General features: G+C 41.8%; 1 protein-coding gene and 1 pseudogene across 3 annotated transcripts in view; one reads left to right on the top strand and one right to left on the bottom strand.

The window, feature by feature from the left end:
* Positions 1–22659, top strand: part of LARP4B (La ribonucleoprotein domain family member 4B) — a 58484-nt gene that overhangs the window by 23771 nt on the left and 12054 nt on the right. For all 3 annotated transcript variants that reach the window (XM_027559460.1, XM_027559457.1, XM_027559458.1), the window contains 6 exons: positions 14346–14424; positions 15106–15242; positions 18300–18403; positions 19683–19793; positions 21508–21561; positions 21650–21859. In XM_027559460.1, the coding sequence (XP_027415261.1) occupies positions 14346–14424; positions 15106–15242; positions 18300–18403; positions 19683–19793; positions 21508–21561; positions 21650–21859 (695 nt within the window). The remainder of the gene's footprint in view (positions 1–14345; positions 14425–15105; positions 15243–18299; positions 18404–19682; positions 19794–21507; positions 21562–21649; positions 21860–22659) is intronic.
* Positions 8550–9122, bottom strand: LOC113903383 (annotated as a pseudogene).

Here is a 22659-nt window from a genome sequence, read left to right as displayed (position 1 = left end):
GCGAAGAGTTGACTCATTGGAAAAGACTCTGATGCTGGGAGGGATTGGGGGCAGGAGGAGAAGGGGATGACAGAGGATGAGATGGCTGGATGGCATCACTGACTCGATGGACGTGAGTCTGAGTGAACTCCAGGAGTTGGTGATGGACAGGGAGGCCTGGTGTGCTGCGATTCATGGGGTCGCAAGAGTCGGACACAACTGAGCAACTGATCTGATCTGATCTGATCTGATTGTTGAGTTGAGAGTTCCTTGGACAGAAGTCTTTATCAGTATGTAACTTGCAAATACATCCTTCCAGTCTGTGGCTTGTCTTTTTGTTCTCCTAATAGTATCTTTTGAAAAGTAAAAGTTTAAAACCTTTTACATTGTGGAGTTATGGACCTTGCTTTTCATGTTGTTGCTACAAAATCTTTTAATCCAGGGTCACAAATGTTTTCTGCTGTTTAAGTTGTATTTTTTTTTATTTAAAATTATTTTTGGCTGCACCAGCTATTCATCGCTGTGCACAGGCTTTCTCCAGTTGGGGTGAGTGGGAGCTGCTCTTGGTTGTGGCATGGACTTTCCCCTAGGGGGGTGGACTTCAGTAGCTGCAGCACTCAGGCTCAGTCAGAGCTGTGCTTGGTTGCTGTGCGTGGACATTTCTCTAGGGGCGTGGACTTCAGTAGCTGCAGTACTTCAGGCTCAGTAGTTACGCCTGAGGGCTTAGTTGCTCTGCAGTGTGGGATCTTGCCAGACCTAGATCAAACCCATGTCTCATGTGTTGGCAGGCAGATTCTTAACCACTGTACCACCAGGAAAGTCCCAGTTACATGGTTTTACATTTTTTAGGTCTGTGGTCCCTTTTTAATTAATTTTTGTATGTGGTGGGAGGTGTGAAGCAGAGTTCTTCCCCTCCCCCCAGCACATGTATTAATAGATACGCAGTTGTTCCAGTAGCATTTGTCAGACAGACTCTCCTGCCCTTCCCCACTGCACTGCCTTTGTGCCTTTGTCAGAATCATTTGTCCCTGAGTATGTGGGTTTGTCCCTGGACTGTCTCTTCCTCATCAGTCTGATTGGACAACAAAACCACACTGTTTTAATTACTGTAAATAATGCTTTAAAAGCAGGTAGTATTATTTAGCCTTCCAATTTTGTTCTTTTTCAGACTTATTTTGGCTGATCTAGGTCCTTTCCATTTCCATGCAAATTCAGGTGACCTGGTCAATTTCTGTAGCGTGCTGAGATTTTTATTGAAATTTCATTGACTCTGTAGATGAGTTGGAGAAGATTGGCATCTTGGCTTGCTGTTCATGACTGACGTGGTATATGTCTCTGCTTGTTCAGATCTTTAGTCTCTCTTGACTGTATTTTTCACTGTATGTTTCAGTTTTCAGCCTGCTGGCTTTTCGCATCTTCTGTTAAGTTTATCATTAAGTATTTCATATTTTTTGGTGCTATTGTAAAAGTGTATGTTAGTCACTTAGTTGTGTCCGATTCTTTGTGACCCCATGGACTATAACCTACCAGGCTCCTTGGTCCATGGGATTCTCCAGGCAAGAATACTATTGTAAGTGGTTCTTAAAAATTCAATCTGCAACTATTTGTTACTAATAGATAGAAATATACTAACTTGTATAAATTGGAATCATACCCTGAATGCTTATTAAGCTCACATATTAGTTTTAGAAACTATTTTGTAGATTCCATTGGATGTTCTACATGGACTGGTGTTATCTGTGAGTAAATCCAGTTTTATTTCCTCTCTAATCTAGTTCCTTTTATTTATTTATCTTGCCTCATTGCACTGAATAGACCTTTCATTACAGAGGTGAAAGAGCAGATGTGGTAAGAAATTACAGATGTGGTAAGAGCAAATATCTGACTGATGGTGAGCGGGGGTGGGCATTGTCTTTTGCCATTAAGTACAATGGTGCTCTTGGTTTTGTGTTTGTGGCCTTTGCTGGGCGGACCAGATCCCCTTCTGTTATGATCTGCTGAGAGTTTTGAGGAGGAATGGTTAAAGAGGAATTTGTCATGCTTTTTCTTCATCTGTGGCAATGATTGTATTTTTTTTTTTTGTATTGTATTTTTTGTGTGTGTGTGTTAAGATAAATTACATTGATTTTTAGAAAATGTTTAACCAACCTTAAATTCCTGGGGTATGCCTCACTGAGTCAGGATGTTATACATTTCTCATATATTATTGGATTGGATTGGCCATAATTCTGCTTAGAATTTGTACGCCTGCGTTCATGAGGGATGTTGGTCTGTAGGTTTATTTTGATGTTTTCCCTCCTACTGAATTTTTGGGAAGAGTTTATTTCTTCCTTAAATGAAAAATGAAGCCATCCAAATGTAGAATATTGATTGTGGGAAAATTGTCAGCTACACTTTGTTTGGTTTTTTATATAGGGCTAACCAGGTTTATTTCTTCTTGAGAGAGCTTTGGTTTCTTATGTCTCTACTTACGTACTTTGTCCATTTCATCTAAATTGTCCAAGTTATTGCATAGAATTGCTCACAGTACTCTATTTATCCTTTGAGTATCTATAAAATTCGTTGTCATGTCATAGCACTCATTCCTGTTGTTGGTAATTCTTGTCTTCTCTCCCCCTCTCCCCATAGTTAGTCTGGGTAGACGTTTGTGAATTTTATTCATCTCAAAGAACCAGTATTTGGATAATAAGTCAGATCCTGTTAGTTCCAGGATCTGACTTTAATTAAGGCATTTAGAATGTTAACGTTTACTATGGTAATTAATATGGTTAGATTTGAGTCTCTTACCTTGCTAGTTGTTTGAGAATAGCTTTCGACTTACAGGAAAATTGAGCAGATGGAGTACAGAGAGTTCCCATAGACCCAGCATTCGTTTTCTCCTGTTAACACCTTATATTCGTATGATGCATTTGCCACAGTTCCTGAACCAGAATTGGTGCATTTCACCTATTGACATTTTTCTGTCCCAGGACACCATATTACATGTGGTGACTTGTGTTCTTAGGCTCTCTTGCCTGTAACAGCTTCTCAGAGGTTACTTGTTTTTGATGACCTTGATAATTTTGAGGAGTACGGCTCAGTTATTTAATTTTGAGGAGTACTGCTCAGTTATTTTGCATGATACTGGAATTTGTGTGATGTTTTTCTTACCATGGTGGGTTTGAGGGAAGGAATACCACAGAAGTCAAGAGCCATTTTCATCCCATCACATTAAGAGTACATACTGCCAACATGATTTATTGCTGCTGTTGTTGACCGTGACCAGCTGGCTGAAGTAGGTTTATTATTAGCTTTCTCAACTGTGAAGTTACTCTTTTTATTCCCTTCTACATGCAGTCCTGTCACTGTGCCAGCCTACACTTCAGGAGTGTCCATGAAGTGTTCATGAGGGCAGAGCAGGAGGCGTGAGCTCCCTCCTTCCTTTGATGTGATCCTTCCCTGGCCTCAGGGAGTCCTCGTGCCTGTGCTATGCAGGGAACGTGCGCCTGCCTCCAGGGGTGCCTTGCACCTCTGGGTGCCCTCTTGGTGTGCTCTGTTCCTGCATTGTCCCACACCCTGGACTCAGGGACCTTCGGGCTTCTGTCTGCTCCCTGAGCCCAGGCCATCCTTGTGTCTCTCTCAGGAGCTAATGCTCTACATCTAGAAAACTGGTTTGTTTGTTTTTTTAATAAAAAAGATATTTAAAATCCACCATGTGCCAGATGTACTTGGGACTCAGTGCATACGATTGGTGAAAGCTCCTGTTCTCTGGGTGCTTACATCCATTCGGGCAGAGACAGACTGTCATCATACACAGAATATACTTATGTTCACGTTAGATAATGTGAGAGGGTGATGCACACCATGGAGAAGACAGGTCATGATGAGTAAATGGTGGGAGGTTACAGTTTTCTTTCTCTTTTTATTTAGGTGTAATTGACAAGTAAATGTTAATTATGCTTAAGGTGTATAGCAACATGATGGTTTAATAGCTATCACCTCATATACTTTTTTTTCCCATTGGAATGCTGAGAACACTTAAGATCTGCTCTCTTGGCAAAGTTCAAGTATACAGTACAGCATTATTAACTATAGTCACCATGCTATACAGTAGATCCCAGAGCTTATGTCTTACAACTGAACGTTTGTATTCTTAAAGCAGCGTCTTTCCATTTCCTGCCTCCAACCCCTGGCAGCCATGGCTCTACCCTCTGGTTCTGTATGTTCACAACTTTTTTAGATTCCTCATATAAGTGGCATTGTGTAGCTTTGGGGGGTTCTTTCTGACTTATTTCACTTAGCACAGTAGTCTCTAAATTCATCCATGTTGTTGTATGTTGGTCGGGTTTCTTGTGGAATAATACTCCACTGTGTATATATTGTGTGTGTATATTTGTTGTTCAGTCACTAAATCGTGTCTGACTCTTTCGTGATCCCATATGCGCCTGCGTCCAGGGGTTTCCCACGTCTCTGGGCACCCTCCTGGTATGCTCTGTCCCTGCATTGTTCCATGCCCTGGACTATATATAGACAGACACACACACACAGACACATTTTTTTTATCCATTCACCCATTGATAGACACGTGGGAGGTTTCCATGTCTTGGGTATTATAAATAGTCCTTGTAAACATGGAGGTGCAGGCAGATCTTTGAGACTCTGAGCTCCTTTCCTTTGTGTGTATGCCCGGTAATGGGACTCGTGGATCATGTGGTTGTGCTATTTTAATTTTTGAAGAACCTCCACACTTTTCCGTGGTGGCTGTGCCAGTTTACGTCCCCACCAGTAATACACGGGGCAGGGGTGGGGCAGCGCGCCCTTTTCTTGACATCCTTCCCACACTTGTCATTTGTTACCTTTTTTTTTGGATAATGACAGTTTTGACAGGTGAGCAGTGGTCCTCATTTTGGTTTTTGACTTGTAGTCCCCTAATGATTAGAGATGTTGAACATCTTTTCATGTGCTGCTTGGCTATCTGTATGTCTTCTTTGAGAAACTCTCTGTTTAAGTCCTTTACCCATTGTTTCTTTTAATCATAGGTTGTTTTTTTTTTTTTTTTTTGCTACTGAGTTATATTAGTTCCTTATGTATTTTGAATATTAACCCCTTGTCAGGTACATGATTTGTAAATATTTTCTCCTGTTCAGTAGGTTGTTTTTTTCATTTTGTTGATGGTATCCTTTACTGTACAAAAGGTGTTTTTTTTGAGATTAAAAAAAATTTTTTTTTATTGAAGGATAATTGCGTTACAGAATTTTATTGTTTTCTGTCAAACCTCAACATGAATCAGCCAGTTCAGTTCAGTTCAGTCACTCAGTCGTCTGACTCTTTGCGACCCCGTGAATTGCAGCACGCCAGGCCTCCCTGTCCATCACCAACTCCCGGAGTTCACTCAGACTCACGTCCATCGAGTCAGTGATGCCATCCAGCCATCTCATCCTCTGTCATCCCCTGTCCTCCTGCCCCCAATCCCTCCCAGCATTAGAGTCTTTTTTAATGAGTCTCCTCTTCGCATGAGGTGGCCAAAGTATTGCAGTTTCAGCGTCAGCATCAGTCCTTCCAAAGAACACCCAGGGCTGATCTCCTTTAGGATGGACTGGTTGGATCTCCTTGCAGTCCATGGGACTCTCAAGAGTCTTCTCCAGAAATGCAGTTCAGAAACATAGGTATACATATATCCCCTCCTTTTTTAACCTCTCTCCCATCTCCCGCCCCATCCTACCCATCTAGATTGATACAGAGCCCCTATTTGAGTTTCCTGAGCCATACAGCAAATTCCCATTGGCTATCTGTTTTATATATGGTAATGTAAGTTTCCATGTTACTCATTCCATACATCTCACCCTCTCCCCATATCCATAAGTCTATTCTCCAAATCTGTTTTCTCCATTGCTGCCCAATAAATAAATTCTTCAGTACCATTTTTCTAGATTCCGTGTATATGCATTCAGTTCAGTTCAGTGCAGTCACTCAGTCGTGTCCAACTCTTTGCAACCCCATGAATTGCAGCACGCCAGAGGCCTCCCTGTCCATCACCAACTCCCGGAGTTCACCAAACTCAAGTCCATCGAGTCGGTGATTAGAATACAATATTTGTCTTTCTCTTTCTGACTCACTTCACTGTCTATAATAGGTTCTAGGTTCATCCACCTCATCAGAACTGACTCAAATGCAATCCTTTTTATGGTTGAGTAATACTCCATTGTGTATATGTACCACAACTTCTTTATCCATGCATCTGTCGATGGACATCTAGGTTGCTTCCATGTTCTAGCTATTGTAAATAGTGCTGCAGTGAACAATGGTATGCATGTGTCTTTTTCAATTTTGGTTTCCTCAGGGTATATGCCTAGGAGTGGGATTGCTGGGTCATATGGTGGTTTTATTCCTAGTTTTTTAAGGAATCTCCATACCATCTTCCATAGTGGCTGTATCAGTTTACTTTCCCACCAGCAGTGCAAAAGTGTTCCTTTTCTCCACATCCTCTCCAGTATTTATTGTTTGTAGACTTTTTGATGAGGGCCATTCTGACCAGTGTGAGGTGATATCTCATTGTGTTTTTGTTTTGCATTTCTCCAATAATGAGTAATGTTGAGCATCTTTTCATGTGTTTGTTAGCCATCTGTTTGTCTTCTTTGGAGAAATGCCTGTTTAAGTCTTTTCCCACTTTTTGATTGGGTTGTTTGTTTTTTTGGCATTGAGTTGTTTGAGCTGCTTTTATATTTGGGAAATTAATCCTTTGTCAGTTGTTTCATTTGCTATTATTTTCTCCCATTCTGAGGGTTGTCTTTTCACTTTGCTTATAGTTTCCTTTGCTGTGCAAAAGCTATTAAGTTTCATCAGGTCCCACTTGTTTACTTTTGTTTTTTTTTTTTTTTTCCTGTTACCCTAAGACATAGGTTGTAGAGGATCTTGCTTTGATTTATGTCATCAAGTGTTCTGCCTATGTTTTCCTCTAAGAGTTTTATATTTCTGGTCTTACATTTAGGTCTTCAGTCCATTTTGAGTTTATCTTTGTGTGGTGTTAGGAAGTGTTCTAATTTCATTCTTTTATATGTAGCTGTCCGGTTTTCCCAGCACCATTTATTGAAGAGTCTGTCTTTGCCCCATTGTATATTCTTGTCTCCTTTGTCAAAAATAAGGTACCCAGAAGTACATGAGTTTGTTTCTGGGTTTTCTATCTTGTTCCATTGTTCTATATTTCTGTTTTTGTGCCAGTACCATACTGTCTTAACGTCTGTAGCTTTGTAGTATAATCTAAAGTCAGGAAGGTTGATTCCTCCAGCTCCATTCTTCTTTTTCAAGACTGCTTTTGGCTATTTGGGGTCTTTTGTGTTTCCATATGAATTGTGAAATTTTATGTTCTAGCTCTGTGAAAAATGCCATTGCTAATTTGATAGGGATTGCATTGAATCTGTAGATTGCGTTTGGTAGTATAGTCATTTTCACAATATTGATTCTTCCTATCCGAGAACATGGAATATCTCTGCATCTGTTTATGTTGTCTTTGATTTCTTTCATTAGTGTCTTATAAATTTCTGTGTACAGTTCTTTTGTCTCAGGTAAGTTTATTCCTAGATATTTAATTCTTTTTGTTGCTGTGGTGAATGGGATTGATTCCTTAGTTTCTCTTTCTGAGTTTTCATTGTTGTATATAGAAATGCAAGTGATTTCTGTGTATTAATTTTGTATCTTGTAACTTTGCTAAATTCACTAGTAATTAGCTCTAGTAATTTCCTGATAGTATCTTTAGGGTTTCATAGGTACAGTATTGGAGAAGGCAATGGCACCCCACTTCAGTACTCTGGCCTGGAAAATCCCATGGACGGGGGAGCCTGGAAGGCTGCAGTCCATGGGGTCGCTATGAGTCAGACACGACTGAGCGACTTCGCTTTCATGCATTGGAGAAGGAAATGGCAACCCACTCCAGTGTTCTTGCCTGGAGAATCCCAGGGACAGGGGAGCCTGGTGGGCTGCCGTCTATGGGGTCACATGGAGTCGGACACGACTGAGGTGACTTAGCAGCAGCAGGTACAGTATCATGTCATCTGCAAACCGTGAGAGCTTTGCTTCTTCTTTTCTAGTAATTTTCTGATAGTATCTTTAGGGTTTCCTAGGTACAGTATCATGTCATCTGCAAACAGTGTGAGCTTTACTTCTTTTCCAATTTGGATTCCTTTTATTTCTTTTTCTTCTTTGACTGCTATAGCTAGAATTTCAAGAACTATGTTGAATAATAGTGGTGAAAGTAGACACCTTTATCTTTTTCCTGATCTTGAGGGAATGTTTTTAGTTTTTCACCAGTGAAAATAATGTTTGCTGTAGGCTTATCATATATGGCTTTTATTATGTTGAGGTAGGTTCCTTCTATGCCCATTTTTTGAAGAGTTTTAATCATAAATGGGTGCTGAACTTTGTCAAAGGCTTTTTCTGCATCTATTGAGATTATCATATGGTTTTTATCTTTCAATTTTTTAATATGGTGTATCACATTGATTGATTTGCATGTATTAAAGAATCCTTTATTCCTTTATTCCTGGAATAAACCCAACTTGATCATGATGTATGAGCTTTTTTTTTTTTCCCAAGAACTCATTTTTTTATTTCACCATTTCTTGCATTTGAAGTGTTCCTTGATGACATCCTTGGCCTGGGACTCTGCCATAGTCCTTAACCACCACATAACTGCACCCAACCACTTTACGGGGTTTTCCCTCTCTGTCAGTTTTGCAGAGGCCTACCCATTCCCCTAGTTTCTTGTTATCAACATTAATCAGGTTGATTTGATGCTCAACACAAAGGACCTCCACCAACTTGAAATACATAGGCTCATCACAGTTGGATGCAAGCACACGTAGATGGGCTTGACGCTTGTTTAAGGCTTTGGCAGTTTCGTGAATTCCACGTGCTAAGCCATAGTGGATGAGGGCAGTGTTCAGCATCTCTTGCAGAGCAGTATTAATGTCCACTACGCCTCCAGCAGCAATGCCTTTCTCGGCCATGGCAGTGGGTTATAGGTGGAGCCGAATCTTTAATGCACCCGAACCTCCGCCTCCACACGGCTCCATGGCAGCAGGGAAAAAGCAAGCTTTTTGATGTGTTACTGAATTCTGTGTGCTAAAAGTTTGTTGAGGATTTTTGCATCCATGTTCATCAGTGATATCGGCCTGTAGTTTTCTTTTTTTGTGCTCTGTTTGTCTGGTTTTGGTATCAGGGTGGTGGTGGCCTCGTAGAATGAGGTTGGAAATGTTCCTTCCTCTGCAATTTTTTGAACGAGTTTTAGAAGGATAGGCATTAGATCTTCTCTAAATGTTTGATAGAATTCTCCTGTGAAGCCGTCTGGTCCTGGGCTTTTGTTTTTTGGGAGATTTTTGATCACAGCTTCAATTTCAGTGTTTGGGTTGTTCATAATTTCTATTTCTTCCTGGTTCAGTCTTGGGAGATTGAACTTTTCTAAGAATCTGTCCGTTTCTTCCAGGTTATCCATTTTATTGTCATATAGTTGTTCATGATAGTCTCTTACATTCCTTTGTATTTCTGCATTGTCTGTTGTGACTTCTTTTCCATTTCTAATTCTGTTGATTTGATCCTTCTCTCTTTTTTTCTTGATGAGTCTGGCTAAAGGCTTGTCAATTTGTTTATCTTCTCAAAGAACCAGCTTTTAGTTTTATTAACCTTTACTTCTTGTTTCTTTCATTTCTTTTTCATTCATTTCTGTTTTGATCTTTTGATTTCTTTCCTTCTACTAATTTTGGTTGCTTTTTTATTTTTCTTTTTCCAGTTGTTTTAGGTGTAAAGTTAGGTTGTCATTTGATGTTTTTCTTGTTTCTTGAGGTGGGATTGTATTGCTATAAACTTCCCTCTTAGAACTGCTTTCACTGCATCCCATAGGTTTTGAGTTGTGTTTTCATTGTCATTTGTTTCTAGAAATTTTTTGATTTCCCTTTTGATTTCTTCAGTAACCTGTTGGTTATTTAGAAATGTGTTGTTTAATCTCCATGTGTTTGTGTTTCTTACAGTTTTTTCTTGTAATTGATATCTAGTCTCATAGCATTGTGATCAGAGAAGATGCTTGATACAATTTCAGTTTTCTTAAATTTACTGAGGTTTGATTTGTGACCCAAGATGTGGTCTATCCTGAAATATGTTCCGTGTACACTTGAGAAGACAGTGTATTCTTTTGCATTTGGATGGAATGTCCTGAAGATATCAATGAGATCCAACTCATCTAATGTATCATTTAAGACTTGTATTTCCTTATTACTATTCTCTTGATGATCTGTCCATTGGTGTGAGTGGGGTGGTAAAGTCTCCTACTACTGTGCTACTGTCAATTTCTCCTTTTATGTCTGTTAGTGTTTGTCTTATGTGTTGAGGTGCTTTATGTTGGGTGCATAGATATTGCACCCAAGAGGGTATCTTCCTCTTAGATTGATCCCTTGATCATTATGTAGTGTCCTTCCTTATTTCTTGTAATCTTCTTTATTTTAAGGTCTATTTTGTCTGATACGAGTATTACTACTCCAGCTTTCTTTTGCTTCCCATTTGCATGGAATATATTTTTCCATCCTCTCACTTTCAGTTTGTATGTGTCTTTAGGTCTGAAGTGGGTTTCTTGTAGACAGCATATATATGGGTTTTGTTTTTGTATCCATTCAGCCAGTCTGTGTCTTTTGGTTGGAGCATTTAATCCACTTACATTTAAAGTAATTATTGAAAAAAAAAATAATAAAGTAATTATTGATATATATTTTCCTATTGCCATTTTCTTAATTGTTTGGGGTTGATTTTGTAGATCTTTCTTCTTCTCTTGTGTTTTTTGACTATAGAAGTCCCTTTAACATTTGTTGTAAAGGTGGTTTGGTGGTACTGAATTCTTTTAACTTTTGCTTGTCTGAAAAACTACATTTCTCCATCAGTTTTGAATGAGATCCTTGCCTGGGTACTGTAATCTTGGTTGTAGATTTTTCCCTTTCAGTCCTTTAAATATATCCTGCCATTCTCTTCTGGCTTACAGAGATTCTGCTGAAAGATCAGCTGTTAAGTGTATGGGGTTTCCCTTGTATGTTGCTTGTTGCTTCTCCCTTGCTGCTTTTAATATTCTTTCTTTGTGCTGAGTCTTTGTTAGTTTGATTAGTATGTGTCTTGGCATGTTTCTCCTTGGGTTTATCTTGTATGGGACTCTTTGTGCCTCTTGGCCTTGATTGACTATTTCCTTTTCCATGTTGGAGAAATTTTCAACTATAATCTCTTCAAAAGTTTTCTCATACACTCTCTTTTTCTCTTCTTCTTCTGGGACCCCTATAATTCGAATGTTGGTGTGTTTGATATTGTCTGAGAGGTCTCTGAGACTATCCTGAATTCTTTTCATTCTTTTTACTTATTCTGCTCTTCAGAAGTTATTTCCACCATTTTATCTTCCAGCTCACTGATTCGTTCTTCTGTTTCAGATAGTCTGCTATTGATTCCTTCTAGAATATTTTTAATTTCAGTAATTGTGTTGTTTGTCTCTTTATGTTTATTCTTTAATTCTTGTGGGTCTTTGTTAATTGATTCTTGCATTTTCTCCATTCTGTTTTCAAGGTTTTTGATCATCTTTACTATCATTATTCTGAATTCTTTTTCATGTAGTTTGCCTATTTCCTCTTCATTTATTTGGACTTCTGTCCTTCTGGTTTGTTCCTTCATTTGTGTAGTATTTCTCTGCCTTTTCATTATTATTTTTTTTTTTTTAACTTACTGTGTTTGAGGTCTCCTTTTCCCAGGCTTGAAGGTTGAATTCTTTCTTCCTTTTGGTTTCTGCCCTTGTAAGGTTGGTCCAGTGTTTGTGTCAGCTTCATATAGGGTGAGATTTGTGCTGAGTGTGTGTGTGTTTTTCCTCTGATGAGCAATGCTAAGTGAGGTGGTAATCCTGTCTGCTGATGATTGAGTTTGTATTTTTGTTTTGTTTGTTGATTAGATGAGGAGTCCTGCACAGGGTGCTACCGATGGCTAGGTGATGCCAGGGCTTGTATTCACGTGGTTTCCTTTGTGTGCGTTCTCTCTATTTGATACTCCCTGGGGTTAGTTCTCTGGTAGTCTAGAGTCTTGGAATCAGTGCTCCCACTCCAAAGGCTCAGGGCTTGATATCAAGTTTTGCGTGGTTCTGTATATTCTTTCCCTCTGGTCAGGTCCTCCTGTCCGCTCTCAGCCTGTGTTCTGCGTGCACTTCTGTGTCTGAAGGTGCATTCCTGATGTATCCGTGGAAGGAGATGTACTCCATGTCTACCTACTCATCTGCCATCTTGTTCTCCTGTACAAAACCTTATTAATGGAATGTAGTCCCCATGTTTATTTTTGCTTTTGTTGCCTGTGCTTTGGGTGTTATATCCAAAAAGATTGTTGCCAAGTCTGATTGCTAGGACATTTTTTTTTACATTGGCTGTTTCTTTTTTTTAAGTTATACAGTTTCAGCTCTTAATGTAAGTCTTTAAGTTTCAGCTCTTACATCTAAGTCTTTAAATCATTTTGAGTTGGTTTTTGTATATGAGGTAAAATAAGGGTTCCATTAATTCTCTTGCATGTGGCTGTCAGTTTTCCCAGCATTATTTATTAAAGAAATTGTCCTTTCTCCTTAAGTATTCTTGGCAGCCTTGTTGAAGATCAGCTGGTCACATGCATGTGGGTTTATCTCTGGGTTCTCAGTTCTATTCCATTGGTCTGTATGTCTATTTTATGCCAATAGCATATTTTTTTGATAACTATAGCTTTTCAAAGTAGTTTGGAGTCAGGAAGTGTGATGCTTCCAGCATTGTGCTTCTTACTCAAGATTTCTTTCGCTATTCAGTCTTTTGGTTTCATGCAAATTGTAGGGTTGTTTGATGTACTTATGCAAAAAATGCCATTAGAATTTTGATAAGGATTGATTGCATTGAATCTGTAGATTGCTTGGAATATTTTTACATGGAGATCTTCACAGTATTCTTCTAACCCAAGAAATGGGGATATGTTTTCATTTATTTGTCTTTAATTTCTTTCATCAGTACCTTCAGGTTTCCAGCTTACAGATCTTTCTCCTTTTGGTTAGATTTATTCCTGGATATTTAATTCTTTCACTTGCAGTTGTGAGTGGGATCGTTTTCTTAGTTTCTTCTTCGGATAGTTTGTTGTTAGTGTACAGAAATACTGCTGGTTGTGTATCACAAGTCAGGTAGGCTTTCTTCCTTGTTCTTCATTCTTTTTTCTTTGTGTTCCTCTAGCTGACTAATTTCATATGACCTGTTTTCGAGCTTGCTGATTATTCCTTCTGCATTGAGTCTGCTTGTGCCCTATGCTTTTCTCCTTTGTGTCCGATTCTACCTGTTTACTGTTTACTTATTTGGCTATTGATTGCCTCCTTCTAAGAGCAGAGACTGCCTCTTTGAGGCTGAGTAAGGAGCTCTACTGGGGCTTCCCAGGTGGCTCAGTGGTAAAGAACCCGCCTGCTAGTGCAGGAGATGCAGGAGACATGGGTTTGATCCCTGGGTTAGAAAGATCCCCTGGAGAAAAGCATGGCAGCCCACTCCAGTATTCTTGTCTGGAGAATCCAGTATTCTTGTCTGGAGAATCCAGTGGACAGAGGAGCCTGGCAGGCTACAGTTCAAAGAGTCACGAAGATCAGACATGAGTGAGCACACAGCACACACACAGGCAGCTCTGCAGCAGTGCCCAGCACGCAGGAGGTGTCTCAGGAGGCAGTGCTATCTGTTCAGTATGGACTTGAACATGTGTGCATGAGAGCCCTTTCTGGATGAAGGGATGGAATGTGACTGTGGCTTCAAGGCTTATTTCTAATTTTCAGTCTCATTAGGTCCATTAGTTTTGTTTGTTTTGGTTTGTTTTTTTCCTGGTGGGAGATAGATTTTATTGAAGCTCTTTACATAAAACATGTGCTGTCTCTTTGTCATCAATGTTTCCACTCTGTCTTTGCTTTTGATGGTCTTTAACTTTGACTTTTAAAATGCAAGTGTCTCTTGTTAGGAAATCCTGCATGTATTATTATGCCATGCAAATATATATAGTTGTGTCTAAAAACTCTTTAGTCACTTTATTTCCTTTATATTTTATTATATTTTTAGCATCTTATCTGCTTGTAGGTCACCTGTAAATCCTTTTTGAATTGAAACAAAAGCTCCTGCTAAACTTTGCTAATAAATCTTACTCCTCAGGTTATTTTTGAAACTGTTTTTGTATTGGGGGGTAAGGGATTTTTTGTTTCCTTTTGTTTGCCTATATGATTTCCTTGTAAAATAATTTTTTTTATTTGCTATTACATAGATAAATTACTATGTATATTGAAACCATTAAAATTGCTATACTGAATCAAGTGCTTGGTGAATTTAAGCCATTTTTCCTTTGCCTTTATGTAGGAGGGAATGATTCTCAACCAGAAAGCCAGGAAGACCCCCGGGAAGTACTTAAAAAGACATTGGAATTCTGCTTGTCTAGGTAAGGATGGTAGTGTTTTTCTAGCACCTGGTACCTAAGGTGTTGTATGTTGTTACTCTGTATAGATGTAGTACTTTACATGTTAACATCTGTGTCTGTACCTCCATCTGTAGGAAGTCAAGGTCTCCTATTGCCATCCCGTGCCCCTGGAATCAGACTTCGGGGGTGGGGCCGTAGGTGGTCAGTCTCACAGGTGGTGATGAGGTCGTGCTGTTGGTTACTTCCCTGCTTTTCCAGCCTCTGCTGCAGAAGCTGGAGGCCAGGGGTGGAGCCATAGCCTCTCTGATAGCTGTTCAGCCCGAACCACAAGCACTCTGGGCACCAGCTTTTCTTGGCCTTTTCACATTTTTCTTACTTTCTCATTCTCTCATCTGGGTTTCCTTACTTTAAGAAGTGTGTTTCTATTTTTAATAAGCTTCTCAAACACTTTTTTAGAACAAAGATAAGCTAGAAATAATTTTTTAAAGATTGACTTGCTTACTGATTTTGATTGTATAAACTGCAGTACACTTGCTCTCTCTGCTTCCCCAGATGTCTTTGACAAAATTGACCCAAGGTCAGAGAGATGGCAAATAGCAGAGTACATCGTACACGCTCATTTCCTCTCATGAAGCTTCCTTTTAATAAAGCTGTGAAAAATTAAAAAGCTGTGAACTAAGAAAGATTGTCTTCTTTCTGCAGGGAGAACCTTGCTAGTGACATGTACCTTATATCACAGATGGACAGTGACCAGTACGTGCCAATCACCACAGTAGCTAACCTGGACCACATCAAGAAGCTCAGCACCGACATGGACCTGATTGTTGAGGTGCTGAGATGTAAGTGGACTGCAGTCCAGGCTGTGTCGTCCATGGTCCAGATGGCATTTTTCTGGCCAGCGTGACACTTAGAGGCACAGCTATTCGTGCTAAGGACTCGACGGCAAGTGGTGCCTTTGTCACCCTCCAGACTTTCTGACAGTCTGGTGAGGCGCACGTCGCACTGGGCGTCAGTGTGCTGTGGAACCACAGCCTCAGGCGCATCCTAGGTTATGGGTGCTGAGAGTCGAACGGGCTAGCGGGAAGAGTGAATGAGAGGTGCAGTCAAGAGCTCTTCAGGGTGAAGGAGCATGCCCTTTATGTGTGAATCAGCACGCCCTGTCCGAGGAGTTCTTTTCAAATTCCTGCTTCCTGCTGAAGTACTGGTGATATATTATTGTGTTGTTCCTTAACAGCACATTGTGAATGAAGTTATTTCTTGGACATTTGGCCATGTCAAAGGGAAGTTTCACGGTTACTTCAGAGACCCATGGGAATTCAGAAAGGGTGGCTATTTTAGGTGTGAACTTCCTTGTGTACTTTGCAGACGGAGGTTCCACAACTTTACCATTTTATTTGTTTTTAAAAGCCACTGTGCTGCTGGCTGCTGCTAAGTCACTTCAGTCATGTCCGACTCTGTGCGACCCCACAGACGGCACCCCATCAGGCTCCCCCGTCCCTGGGATTCTCCAGACAAGAACACTGGAGTGGGTTGCCATTTCCTTTTCCAATGCATGAAAGGAAAAGTGAAAGTGAAGTTGCTCAGTCGTGTCTGACTCCTAGTGACCCCATGCACAGCAGCCTACCGGGCTCTTCCATCCATGGGATTTTCCTATGGATGGGAAAGTACTGGAGTGGGTTGCCATTGCCTTCTCCTGTACTGAGATATAATTGACACATCGTGAACTAGGTATATTTAAAGGGTACGGTTGAGTCAATCATGCCGTGTGCATTGGCAAAAGCTTTACCACTGTCAGGATTACAGACACTACTGCCTAGGGTCTCCTGGTGCCCCTGCAAGGCCTCCTTCACAGAGGGGCTGTTCTAGGTTTTCTAGCAGGTGTGTGATGGTGTCTCATTGTGTTTTTAACTTCTGTTTCTTTAGCACCTGATGACATTGAGCCATCTTTCAGGTGCTTCGTTGCTGAGGTGTCTATTCAGATGCCTCACTTCTGTTTTCTTTTTCTTTTATTTTTTTAGTTTTCTTACAGCTGAGATTTGAGGGGCATGTATATGTATGCAATTTGAGATATATGATCTATATTTAAGTCCTTATTAGAAATATGGTTTGCAAATATATTCTCCCAGTCTGTGGCTTCTCTTTGTTCTCCTAATAGTGTCTTTGAAAAGCAGAGTTTTGAATTTTTTATACAGCCCAGTTTATTAATTTTTTTCTTTTATAGATCTTGCTTTTGGCATAGTACCTAAGAAATCTTGTTTAATCCAAGGTCATGTTTCTGGGGTTTTCTCCCAGAAGTTCGTAGTTTTAGGGCTTACACTGTTAGGTCTGTGGTCCGTTGTCAGCTGATTCTTGTATGTGGTGGGGGCTCTCTACCCCGTTGCATGTGCATGTGCTGCCATTTCCGTCCATTTATTGAGAAGGTTCCTCTTTCCCCAGGGCACTGCCTTTGGGCCAGTTGCCAGGGTAAACTCCCTGGGCCTTGTATCTGTCCTCCATCTGTCTGTCTTGATGCCATTGCTGCAGCGTGCGGGCGGGTGGTACTGGCTTCATTGTGTTGTCATTCTTAGAGTAATTGTGAATCTCCAGCTTGGTCTTGGCTTTTCTAAGTGCTGGCATTTCCATGTGATTTTCAGAAATCAACATTTTGGTTTTTCAAAAGGTTCTATTGGTATTTCTATTTGGGCTTCATAGGCTGGATTGGAAGGTATTGTCTTAAGTGTTTCAGAAGAGTTTGTACTGTAAAATAGGTGTTATTTCTTTCTTAATGTTTGATAGGATTTTCCAGAAACCTTGTGAGCCTTGAGCGTTCTTCTCTCATAGACCTTACTTCCCAAGCGTGAGCTTTGGTGCTAAGGAATGTTTCAATCTCATGTAGCTTGTCTAATTTATTAGCCTGAACTTTTTCATAGTATTCCCTTATCGTCCTCTCACATTAGTGAACCTATCATGAAATGATGATTCCACTCCTGGGGGTAGTAATGCATGTCTGCACAGGGGTGCACAGCTCTGGGCCCTGGTTGTGATGTTGCTGTGTGGTGACCCGAGTCTGCCTGTGATAGACTCTCAACGAGTGACTCCAGAAAATAAAACCCAATAAAAAGGAGATAAGGTAAAAGCTAGTGAAACCTGAGTTGGGCCTGTCCCCATGCTGGCTGGCAGTGCTGACCCTTGTTTCGATGGTGGACTGTGGTCAAGGAATATCCATCCCTAGGGGAGGCTGGGAGAAGGCAATGGCACCCCACTCCAGTACTCTTGCCTGGAAAATCCCATGGACAGAGGAGCCTGGAAGGCTGCAGTCCACAGGGTCGCTGAGGGTTGGACACAGCTGAGCGGCTTCCCTTTCACTTTTCACTTTAATGCATTGGAGGAGGAAATGGCAACCCACTCCAGTGTTCTTGCCTGGAGAATCCCAGGGACGGGGGAGCCTGGTGGGCTTCCATCTATGGGGTTGCACAGTCAGACATGACTGAAGTCACTCAACAGCAGCAGCAGCAGGAGAGGCTGAGGGAAGAGTGTGGCAGCTTCTCGGAGTTCAGAATCAAGCTGTAAGGAGACAGGGGAATTATAGAAAGGAGAAAGCCTTTGTTTTGCATTGTAATGGGCTTGGGGTGGTTTAAGCTGTGGAGGGCGTATGTCACAGAGTTGCCTCCATCGCAGCTCCTGCAGGACTCCCCAGAGCCCCTAAATGTAACACATGAGATTGGTCTGAACCTTTCCATAGTTTGTTTTAATTGTCACAGATCTGATGGTTTCCCCATTGTGTACAGCTTTCTTTAATGTGCCTGGGAATATGGTCTGATATGTCCTGCTGGAGTATCTCCATCAGATCGCAGTGGAGTGCAGATAGTGGATTTATTTTAATATCTGTGTACTGTCCGTTTCTCTTCTCTTTACAGCTTTACCTTTAGTCCAAGTGGATGAGAAGGGAGAGAAAGTAAGGCCAAATCAGAACCGTTGCATAGTGATACTACGTGAGATACCTGAGTCCACCCCTGTAGAAGTAAGTCCTTTCTCCTCGGAAAGACACTTGGAATTTTGGAGGCATGTTTTTTCCTTTGTTCTGTGGTTTTTAGGGAGATGTATTTGAAACCAAAAATACATACTATAACACTTTTCGGTCTCAAGACTTCACTGTACATTTTACATTAAAAAAAATAGAGTTTATGGTAATTGAGTATTTAGAAGTTAGAAATAAAAAAGATTTCAATACTTACTCATTTTGAAGTAAAAATAGTAAACCACCAAGTTGAGACAGAGAACATATTCATGTTGAATAACTCTCAGAGCAAGTGTTTTCATGGTGAGGGGTGCTGTGCGCACCCGTGTGGCTTGTGCTCAACTCGAGCCAACATACTAGTATCGGTGCGTTTCTCGGTCTAATTTGGTGGTTGATTTTTTTCACTGTAAGTCATATTTTTCTATTTCTTTGTGCGCCTAGCAAATTTAGGGTGGATGCCAGGTATTTGGGGTTTTACTTTCTTGGGTACGGAGTGTTTTGTGCTCCTTCCTGTGCATGTTCCTGAGCTGTTTGCGACTTACTTCAGTGACTTGGACCCGTGGAAGCAGATTGGCCTTGCCCTGGGCCAGTGCTTCCTGAGGGCTCCGCCTGTGGTCCCGAGTGAGCTCCGTTTTCCACTCTGGCTGCTAGACACTCCCTGATCCTGGAGAACTCTGGGGGGAGGAGGGTAGTTCTCTCCATTCCAGGTTACTGTGTCCTAAGCACAGAGCTTTGGGGGAACCCCCTGAGTTCTGTAGCTTTGTACTAGGCCTGTGCCCACCCTCCTGACACCACATCCTGGAAGCCCCACCCATGAGTCAGGCATTCTTAGAACATCTGTACCTGTTCTTCTTACAGAATGCTGTCCTACACTGTCTGAAAGCCATTATTTCATATATTTTATCTTTTGTTTGTGATTATCTTATGTGGGAGGGTAAATCTGGTTAGTCTCAAAAGTCCAGCTCATTTTTTGATTTCTTAAATTATCTTTCTCCCACTCTAAATTGTGTCGTTGTTAGCCTACTGGTATTTTCCTGTTAATTTAATTACTGGTCTCTTGGGGTTTGGGAGTGCTGTCAGTGGGTTGTGAGCTTATTTCCTGTCGCAATGGGATCGTAATTCTGGAAGCTACTTCAGCCACCTGGAGAGAGAGCCCTGGACTTCGGTGAGCTGGGGTTGTCTTTTCAGCGTCTGTCCTTAAGAACAGGCCTCATGTTTCTTTAGTGAAGACAAACGGTGCACAGTTGAGAATTAATTTCCAACTTCTCTCTGTTTCCTGTAGGAAGTAGAAGCACTATTTAAAGGAGATAACTTACCGAGATTTATAAACTGTGAATTTGCCTATAATGATAATTGGTTTATTACATTTGAAACAGAAGCTGATGCACAACAGGTAAGTTCTTCCTTGTGCACCCCTGCCCCATACCCCCTTTGAAGTGCAGTTTACCAGCACTTTGCAGTCAGTACACGGTAGGGCTCAGTGTGGGCACAGGGGTGACGATTGGCTATGAGTTCATTTCAGTCACTTAGTCATGTCCGACTCTTTGCAACCCCATGGACTACAGCATGCCAGGCCTCCCTGTCCATCACCAACTCCTGGAGGTTACTTAGACTCGTGTCCATTGAGTTGGTGATGCCATCCAACCATCTCATCCTCTGTCGTCCCCTTTTCCTCCCGCCTTCGATCTTTCCCAGCATCAGGATCTTTTCTAGTGAGTCAGTTCTTCGCATGAGGTGGCCAAAGTATTGGAGTTTCAGCTTCAACATCAGTCCTTCAGTGAACACTCAGGACTGATCTCCTTTAGCATGGATTGGTTGGATCTCCTTGCAGTCCAAGGGACTTTGAAGAGTCTTCTCCAACACCACAGTTCAAAAGCATCAATTCTTCAGCGCTCAGCTTTCTTTATAGCCCAACTCTCACATCCATACTTGAGTACTGGAAAAACTATAGCTTTGGCTAGATGGACCTCTGTTGGCAAAGTAATGTCTTTGCTTTTTAATAGGCTGTCTGGATTGGTCATAGCTTTTCTTCCAAGGAGCAAGCATCTTTTAATTTCATGGCTCCAGTCACCGTCTGCAGGGAACCTAAAGTGCAAGGAAATCCTAAATAGGGGCGTGTGTGTGTGTGTGTGTGTGTGTGTAGACAGTTCTGTAGCAGTGTGCAGAACATAGGCATTATTTTCTAAGGACGTGTAACATGGGCAGCCCAGGAAAACTGGTTCTGTTCTTATCTCTGTGCAGAGAGTGATTTCAATATTTGGAAAAGCATTTAGGAAATTTGTGCCTGACTCTAACGTTGCCTGGGCAGCCTTGTGTTATGAGGTGCATGAGAAGGCACTGAGGAGCCCTGGGGGAGGCGGGATCTTTCAGATGGCTCCCTACCGTGGAAGGAAGCATCGTGTTCAGAGGAAGCACTCGCCTGTGTAGAGGAACAGCCCTGGAGTGTAAGGTGTGCATGGCGAGACCGCAGGGGCTTCAAGAGAGAGAGAGAGAGGAGCCTGAAAGACAAGTTTTACCTGAATGGAGGGAAAGAGAGGGACCAGGAGAAGCAGGGTGATGGGAGGTGAGAGAAGGCAGGTGTGTGGATCGGGTGCCAGCCGCCTCTCCAGCCCCCCACCAGTGTGGAGAACACGGCCAACTTGGGGGATGCAGAGCCCTCAGAGCTACATAGGAGAACTTGGAGATGAGCAAGGAGCTGTCTAACTAGTGACTTCTGAACATTGTAACCCCGAGCCCTGTGATTCTGAGTGCCCATGGGCCTATTACTAGGAGCTTGGTGTTCTCCCAGGTGAGGACTCTTGCTGTGTGTTTTCTGTTAACACTTAAATTATATACAAATACTGCTCGTGAGTATTTTTTTCCTTTTTTCTCTTTATTGATGGGTAATCTATTTATAACATCATACTAATTTGAGAATTTGGGGTAGGGGCTCCATAGCTCTTACCAGATCTTTTAAGGAATCCATGACCCAAAAAAGGTGAAGAATCCTTGTTCTAGGTCTCATCCACTATATTCTACTACATAATTGCTTACTCAAGGTACTGAATTAATTGTAGGTTCATCTTATAAGATTAACACAATGGTATTATGGATGATTTTGTCCTCAGGCTTACAAGTATCTGAGAGAAGAAGTCAAAACCTTTCAAGGAAAACCAATTAAGGTAAGCAAGACCATTGGTTATGCTTTACCTGCAGATCAGTGTCCTTAAGTATTCTATTAATAACAGAAACTTCTGTGTTTTCACATAGGCACGGATAAAGGCGAAGGCAATAGCTATAAACACGTTTTTGCCAAAGAATGGCTTTAGGCCTCTGGACATGAGCCTCTACACACAGCAGCGCTACACGGCGTCGTTTTACTTACCTCCAGTCTATAGTCCCCAGCAGCAGTTCCCTCTCTACAGCCTGATAGCCCCCCAGACGTGGTCAGCGACACACAGCTATCTTGACCCGCCCTTGGTGAGTTGGCCTTACTGGAGCTCCTGTCGCAGACCCTTGGCGTGCTGGGCAGTAGATGCCCTCTTCTAAAAGGATGCCAGTTCAGATGGTGGGTGATAGAGACTTTCCTCTAAGGGGTATGCCAGTTCAGATGGCTGGCGGTAGAGACCTCCTCTAGGGGGATGCCAGTTCAGGTGGTGCGGTCAGATGGGCCTTGACGCTCCGTGGGGGGTTTTCAGTCACTGGGAGATAAACAGCTCCAAAAACTTGAAGAAATCTCTGATGATGTAATCCCCATCCTTTGCCCGTTTGCCTCCCTCCTGTCGTGTGTTTCCTCTCCTAGCTGTGTAGCCCTGAGAACAGCATGACATGTGGTCATGAGCTGTGGGATAGCTGGGCCCTTCTGAGCACAGAACGGGTGCAGTGGGACGTGGTTTGAAGGGGAGAGTGGGGTTTCCTAAGCTTGTGACAGTCCCGGACAGTGGAGGACAGATGGCAGGCTTCACTGCACTTTGCCAATGCTTGGTTTTTTGCAAACTAGGACTGTGGCAGTGTCCATCACTCTCAGGCGAATGGTTGCTCCAGAGGAGGCCTACTGTGTGCTTTTGTCTCTGGGCTCTAGTTGTGTTTGTCCTTCACCTCTGCATCAGTCGTCTGGACAAGTGGCTGGTCCCTTTGGTCTGGCTGGGCCATGTGAGGCCCAGCAATTGCTCTAAAACAGGTTATGTCATTGTGAGCAGGAGTGGTGAGATGGGGCCAGTTAGTTCTCAACAAGTTGTGTTACCAACTGCCTTAGCAACCAGTTTATTTTTATTGAAACT

Source organism: Bos indicus x Bos taurus, chromosome 13 (assembly GCF_003369695.1).
Source record: "Bos indicus x Bos taurus breed Angus x Brahman F1 hybrid chromosome 13, Bos_hybrid_MaternalHap_v2.0, whole genome shotgun sequence".
Classification (NCBI taxonomy): domain Eukaryota; kingdom Metazoa; phylum Chordata; class Mammalia; order Artiodactyla; family Bovidae; genus Bos; species Bos indicus x Bos taurus.
Note: the sequence above shows the minus strand (reverse complement) of the source record. Positions and strands in the feature narration are given on the sequence as shown.